Genomic DNA, 7848 nt, shown 5'->3' with positions numbered 1-7848 from the left:
TGCCATATCTGATTGTGTAGCATTTCTTCCATTTCCTCTTAATTTCATATGCTGAATCATATGCTGAAACAAAACATTTCTGTAATGGGATACTTTTTGATTGATGTATTGGAGCTGTATTCCTTTATAGAGTTCAATTCCTAATCAGATATTCACATCTTAAGTGCTTCACTGGATCTCTCTGTTGCTGTTAAATGCACGGTCTTAAGTGAGCTCCGGTCTGCAAAGGTAGGAGCTTTATAGCAGCCTGACATTCCTCACTCTCTCATGGCTAAGATCTACTTTTGCTAAACCACTTACAAATCAGATGTGCCAGGCGGAGAACTTAACCTCGACAATTTGATTAATCTTCTTTGAATTATAGTGGTTTCATGAATCAAACTTCAGAAGGAGCTTCCTCTTTCCAAATAATGTAAGGAGGATAGAGTGATGCTTTTAAAGTATCTTCCTTTTCAGTTTGGGATTACAACATGCAAATTCAGCAGAAGCCCAAAGTAAGCAGCACAATGGAAGCACCAGAAACATTTATTAAAAGCACTCCATTGTGCTTGGGAAGCAAGGGAAGAGAATGAAAAGGTGAAGGAGAATTTAGTAGAGCACTGCACAGAAACAGAATTAGCAAGTCATGAGATATCACGTGGCTGTTAGCAGACTGAAAGGCTCTGTTGATTTGATTTATTCATTAGGGCTTTCCAGTAGTGTAGGTTATTAAGTGGGAGAAAGTGGGGTATATTACAACTTACTTTTTATATTTCCTTTCCTGAAGGATATTTAGCACCAGAGAAGTGGAGAAAGTTATTGAAAGTATCATGCCACATAAATGGGAGAACGATAGGAAAAAGAGCAGCACCACCAGCTCTCTGAAGATGGATCGAAAGAGCGATGCTGGGAACAGGAGGTCGAGGAAGTTTCGCTCCATTTCAAGATCACTTATGCTTTGCAATGCCAAAAACAGCGATGATGGGTCAAGTCCCGATGAGAAATACCCTGATCCCTTTGAGATTTCTACCAGCTGGGGTCAAGATGATTTTGACTGTTGTCCTAGAACACAACTGCCGTGCACATCAGAGACAGAAGACAGCTCACCTGACCCTCCACGTGTGATCATCAGCATGGTCCAGTCCAAAGCTGCCGCAAATGAGAACTGCAACAACCCGAGAGGAAAGTTACTCACCAAGGTAGGCAACTCAGTGCGGTATATTGTAATGTTTCCTATTGTTGTAGTTTCTAAATGAATTAATTGTTTCTCAGGAACACAGGGTTGTACTTGGCTTTTTCAGACCCCGTGAGCCTGCAGTGTTCCTGCTCTGCATAAGCAGCATGAAAAGATATTAGCTTCCCTGCTGGGATGTTGCACTCTGCTGACTGATGTTCTCCTGAAATCGGTGACTGCTGAGCCACTCTCGATGTATCTGAACTAGCACAGCTGGTGCTTTCTACCTGAAATACAGTATTCATCTCAAAAGATAAAACTGTAGCTGTAGTAAAGTGCATTTGTAAAGTGTGATACCAGGAGATCTCACAAGCCACGGAAGTGAGAATTACATTATTACTATGAAAGACATGGGAGATTCAGCAGGCTGATGTTCTTTCTCTCTGATTCAGGAAGGAGGTATTGATGACTCTAGAACCACCAGAGATGTCACTTTTTCCTAGAGGTGTAAAACTCTTAACAGCCTCACATTATAACATTATTCTTTAATCAAGAAGTAACTACGTTAACCCTAAAGGTCTGAAGAATTTTTCAGTCTGAGCAATATATTTTAGATGCCATTAGAAATTTCCTCTTCAGTGACACACCCTAGTTTTTCCACTTTCTCTCTGTGTGTTGGTGTCATGTGTAAAAGGGACTTCCCTGCAAGTAAGGCATGTCTTAAATACAGTTTGTGTCCTCCTGGCACCTCCCTTATTATTATGTCTTTTACCTATGCAAATAGTGGCTTACGTAAAAGAACTGCTTCTTTCACCTATAACATTTCTTTCTTAGATACTCTATTTTGTTTTACATACCTTCAATAGAAATTGGCTAAAACTAGACCTCTACATCTAAAGATATGGTAGCACAGAAAATCACTCTCTCCTTACTCCTTGAGTTTCTTGCTTATAATCACAGCATGCAGCCCAGTATCGCAAGGAACTGCAGCAGCATAGAGTTCTGGATGTGACATGTTCCAGCCCCTGGCAAAGCCCCAGCATCAGGACAAAACCAAGCCAACTATCTATTACATTCTGACAGAAAACATAAATAGGTGACACCGACCCAAGTCCCAAAATACACTCAGTCACCTGCAAAACTGTACCTCCATCTCCCTTTTGGAAACAGTCCACATGCAGTCTGATGATTTCCTTCTGTGAGTGAAGGAGCTGGTCTCTGTGGACATCCTCCTCTGCTCTTTTAACAAACCTGAAGCACTTTCTTAGGTGTGTATCAGCTGCCACAGTCTACTTGCTTGTGTACCTCCAAAATATGGAAGGCTCCAATAACTGTTGTGATCCACACCCACATGAAACTACTCAGTATCTTATTGCAGGCTGTAAATTTGGATAATTTGCTTTTAGATCTGGCAAGTAGCTCAAATAGGGATCTGGGGAACAGAGAAAGTCTCATAACTAATGCCATTGCACTGACAAAATATACCTGCTGATGGTACAAATCCACTCTTAGGCTGGAGTGTTAGTTTCACTAAACAGGATGGGTCAGGAGCCTGGATGGATGGTGACACATATTAATTAGCAGCCCAGTCCCTTACAGTAGCATTTGGGCTGCTTAGTGCCGTAGTAGACAATGGGTACATTAAATGCCCTCTCCAGAACTCTCAAAGCAATATAAACCTCTTCAGATGCTACTTGCTAATCTTCCATACCGTTCAGAGTCATGGATCAGCGAGTGATTCTAAAAAGTCTTTGCATGCTAAATAGGATGAAATTTGGTAACAGCAACACTGACGTTGTCCTGTACTACTGTTGCTGAGGCTTTGCTCGATATTATGAAAGCGGTGACCTCTCTTTCATATAGCACAAACCTGTCAGAACCATCTTCCTGTACCACGTGTCTTAGAGAGCTTAAAACCTCTCTCTTTAAGAAAGGAATCAACCGGCGTTTTTCAAGTTCCAGTGTAATACTCACTCTCTCCATTTCCATGTGACACTTCAGAAATTCATGCTGTGTGACTCAGAGCTGAAGGATCCCTGTCTTTGTTCAAGAAAATTGATTCCATTCTTTCTGTGGTGTTGCTGAGGATATTCCACTGTTCTTCTCCTTTCCAGTGCCTGCAGCCTTAAGCATGACTCTGAAGGTGCTAATAACTCATACAAAACTGAACAGCTTAATTTTTGGAAGGAAAGAAGAATGTTTAAAAGTGCTGCATCTTTTAATGCTCCCTGTGCATCTCTTCTTCAGAGCTAAAGGTGAACCTGGAACATCAGTATCCCAAATACTAGTTCCTCTCTTCTGTTCAAAATCTTAAGTATCTCTCTGAGCCACACTCTGCTGATTATACGGGATTCATTATTTTATAAACCATCAGCAAATCAAACAGTGTTTCAGGACTACTGCATATATATTAGAGGCACATTTTCTTGATACCAAAATATTTAGGATCCCAAAGAGTAGTCCTATGGCTACTAACAGTCTGAGAAACTATATGCTACTTACGACAAGGAAATGAGAGGTAAGAGGAGGATTTTTGAAGAGTGGGCATCTATACATCATGACATCAGTTCCTTTCACTTCAGTTTTCAATAGAAAACTTTGCTGTAGCTATTGAGAGAAGCACAACAGCATGAGCACAACCTCTATTAGACTCCAGAGAATCCCCACAGAAACACTTTGTTCTTATTGCACTACCTGTAGAAAAGACTTTGAGCTAGGACTCAGGTCTTATTATACGCCAGAGAATTTCAGAAGGGTGAAATTCTGATGATACCAGGTTCTGTTCATTATTCTATTCAACAAAATATGCACAGGTTTTGGTGCCAATAGTACTATGCTGATTGGGATGGGACTGCAAATTGATGTCACTGCTCCTCTGTCATCCGACTCACAGAGCAGTGCCAGCGTGTGTCTGTGAAGGGACCACAACCCTGTATCTTGGGTCAATGTTGCTCTTGTGGGGAGTATTGCAAATGCTGGCACGCAGATGCAAAAAACTGACTTGTGCAAGTATTTGTGCACAATATCTTTTTGTTTATAAGTGAAGCATCCATAGTTTGCATTAATACCACTAGTACACAAAAAGGGCAGAGGGTGAACATTGTTTAACTGTGATGCTGCCTGCTACTTTTACTGTGACAATATGTGGGCAGTACCAGGTGACAGGGGTTTCAGTTCATAACTGCATATTCTAGGCAACTTTTGTCCAGCAGTATGCGGCATAGTGGCACACTCAAACAGGGTTGAGACAAGACTCGGAGAGGAGCCCATGAAAAGCTATTTGGTGGTTCATTACATTCATGGCAAAAACCCCAGTCAGTGCTATGTCTGGGTGAATGATACAGTTACCTCAGACGTTTGAATGACCAGATGGTCATTCACATCCTGCCAAGACGTGGCCACTATACATCACATAGTGCCCTGTGTAACAGTCCTTAGCAGTTATATCCTTCTTTGACCTCAGACTACCCTACTGCCACAGATATCTCACTTCCCTGCTGGAGTTCTATTTCCAGTCATTTTTTGTCACAGAAAAGCTGCTGCCATGACATACAGGGACTGGAAGAAAACAGGAGATAATCTGGAAAAAGGGAAATGGAGAGGGAAGAGCATGGAATTGCAAAGACAGGAAAAGAGGAAGACCATGGAATACTTCAAAGCAAGTAAAGTGAGAGGAGGAGAAAGCAACAGTCAGGAGCAGTGAAGAAATCATATCTACAGCAAAGAGCATCATGTAACTACGCCCCACTTCCTATCAAATGCCACATTCTTCCTTCTTTTCTTCTCTGTGTCCTCAGCACATTTTGTGCGTTGCAATAGTGTTGGTCAGCAGAAAGGCAAGTAGAGGTGCCCCACTAAGGAACATCACTTTGTGAACTTTTCTGTGGTGATGGGGAACGATGCACACCAGGACGCACAGAAAAATGCACACTCAGGCAGAAATCTTGTTCAGGAAGGAGTGCAGAGCCGGGCAGAACAGAGAGCTGAGCCAGGCTGAGGCCCTCTTTATTATCCATTGACTATTTATAGGATTTACAGATACGGGCCTGGACTAAGATGTTACTTAAGATGTTTTCCCAATAATTGTAATTAAAAACATACCACACTCATGTTATATTTGTTTCAGTTACGTTCCCACTCATTCACAGACCAGCCTCAAGGACATTCACACATCCCATGCACTTGGGGGCGGTCATCCAGCCTGAGATACCATTCTCACGAGTCTGGGCTATCACTCTTTACAATTATGAGAAACGTACTTCAGCACAATCTGTCCAAGGCCCTTTATATTTTGCTATGATCTAATTATGTTAGTACTATTTCTTTGACCATCCAGATCTCGCTTCATCATCCAGGTGGCTGGAACCGCACATCTTGCTTTCCCACACTTTTCAGCCACCTGTCTCCTGCTTGGCTGATTGTACAGGAAAGCAGCAGAAGCAAATGATACATCATCATGCACACCTCGGCAAAGAAAAGCTGTATCAAAATCTTATAGCACATAAAAACTTATGCTTTGTGAGATAGTACCTGTGAAAGAATGTCTCAGTCTGATCCATTAATCTCTACATCCCCTTCAAAGTGTCTCCTATCATTGAATATTCTAAATAGCAAAGATTTTTTTATTCCCTTCTCTAATGTACTGTCAGAAATGATGAGAACAGATGAACGGTCTTTAATTTCATTTCTGCGTTCCAATATTCACTCATATTGACTATCGCTCGTTGTGTCTATAGCGCCCATGATTACCTGCGTGTCATCTGTTCAGCCAGCTTCTGGACCACTTAGCTTCCAAGATGGGGTGGTATGGAAAGAGGTGCAAAGCCATCTTGCCCATCTATAAACAAGCAGATATGCTTTATAGTTCACTTCTCAGAAAGTCAACAGCATTCAGCCTGAACGGAAAACACGAAAACTGTAAGTGGTGTCTGATACCTTGCACACTGACACAGCATGTGCTGCAGAAGATGACCCTGTCTGCTCATATCATAACAAAGTCTGAAACGATGCCAGTTGTAGGAAGAATGGAGAGGGCTAGACAATATCAATTCCTATTCTTCACAGAACAGCAGTCTCTGCTGGGTTTGAAAGCTGCTTCAAGAACTTCCCATTACCTCTTTCCTGCACCACCAACACCCTGGGAAGCACCAAGAGTTACCAGCCAGAGGTGCTGGTAGCAGGGTTGAAGTAGCATCTAAAACAAACTATAACAGGGAAGAGCTGACTCTTTATGCAAACACTGGATCCAAGCTGATCTGACTGCATGGCTCCACTCAGATCTAGAAATTTCTCTATCCTTCCTTCCTTCCTTTGGTCCCCAACCTTCTGCTTGAAGGAGGAAAAAGTAAAAAGGTCATTTTTCTCCCTTGGTCATCACTAGAATATGTTTTTATTAACTCGCTTTTATGCAAGCACTGGTTAGCTGGCCCATTGGTACCAGGACAAATGTTATGGCAACAGACTGTAATGTCTCAAACATGAGCCTATGGGCAGGATAGAAAAACAAAGCCAAAAGAGAAGATTGCATTTATTTAGACATTTGTATGTTCTCCTCCCTTTTCCTACTTGTTCTCTGTTTCTGTCATCCCGGCAGCTTTTGTGACTTCAGGGCCATGTTATCCCCAGAGCAAGTTGAGAAAGGGGCTGTTACATTAAGACAGTGTGTGCTGCAAAACGCGAGCCAGGGCAAAGGCTCCCAGAAAAACAAACCAAAAGCCAGATAATGGGTGGAAACATCTGTAACATCCAATGTGCTGAATGGTTGTCTAGGGCAGAACCTTAATCCCATGCCCTGTCTCTTGCACCATTCAAAGGCTTTCTAGCTTCTGCCATTTTATTAATCGCAATGGGAATATGTTGCTGGGAAAATGAATTACATCTCCTATAAATATTTTGAAAAGACCAAGGCATTGGCTAGGGCACATCAGAATTGGTGGAGTCACGTCATTTTATGCCAGAGAGACTTTGGCCCTTTCTCTATTAGAACTGATGCAGAAGAAAATGCTTCTTGAAGAAAATCCTCAAAGATAGTATTCTCTTAATCTTACACTTGGAAATCCCAGCCATTGCACAGACAGGGGGGCAAAAAAGCTAAATATTTAAATTCATTATTGTGCTGGTTTTAGATTTTTTTCTTTTTTCTTTTTTTTTTTTTTTTTTTTAAACCAGCAGTCAATCAGCTCATTGTCACACGCTTGGTTAACTGAGTCAAAGACCTTACTTGAACTAGCCTTGTATAACACTTCGTTTCAGACAATCTCACTACTGTGTCTTCTGTTAAGACCGCACAAAAGTTTTCAGTTTTCCACAGATGCCATGGTTACCCTTATTTCTAAACAACATCTGGAATTAGATGTTTTGACGCAGGACTCTGGGCTAGAAATGTCTAATAAGAGCTTGAAGGAAAAAGAAATTCTTTAAGTGGCAGATAGAAAACGTACTCAGAAGCTTTGCATTTTGTATCACAAAAAAAGGGGGGCAAGAGGAGAGACTTGGCCTGGATGTGCAAATAACTTTTGCAGAACCAAACACAAAAAATTAATCTAGTCTCACCTGTGACAAACATGCATTCAAGAAGGCTCTTGAACTCCACCTTTGACTTTTATCTTTTGACCAAGTAGATCCAGTTTAAAGATTTTTTTGCTCATAATGCACTCCCACAGACTTTCTTCATTTTGTTTTCACAGCGATGAGTG

General features: G+C 41.5%; 1 protein-coding gene across 2 annotated transcripts in view; it reads left to right on the top strand.

Moving 5' to 3' along the window:
* Nucleotides 1–772: 772 nt before the first annotated feature.
* IL16 (interleukin 16) overlaps nucleotides 773–7848 on the top strand; it is a 32208-nt gene continuing 25132 nt past the window's right edge. For both annotated transcript variants that reach the window (XM_065641611.1, XM_065641610.1), the window contains exon 1: nucleotides 773–1178. In XM_065641611.1, the coding sequence (XP_065497683.1) occupies nucleotides 810–1178 (369 nt within the window). In that variant the 5' untranslated portion in view covers nucleotides 773–809. The remainder of the gene's footprint in view (nucleotides 1179–7848) is intronic.

The sequence above is a fragment of the Caloenas nicobarica genome, chromosome 10 (genome assembly GCF_036013445.1).
Source record: "Caloenas nicobarica isolate bCalNic1 chromosome 10, bCalNic1.hap1, whole genome shotgun sequence".
Classification (NCBI taxonomy): Eukaryota; Metazoa; Chordata; class Aves; order Columbiformes; family Columbidae; genus Caloenas; species Caloenas nicobarica.
Note: the sequence above shows the minus strand (reverse complement) of the source record. Positions and strands in the feature narration are given on the sequence as shown.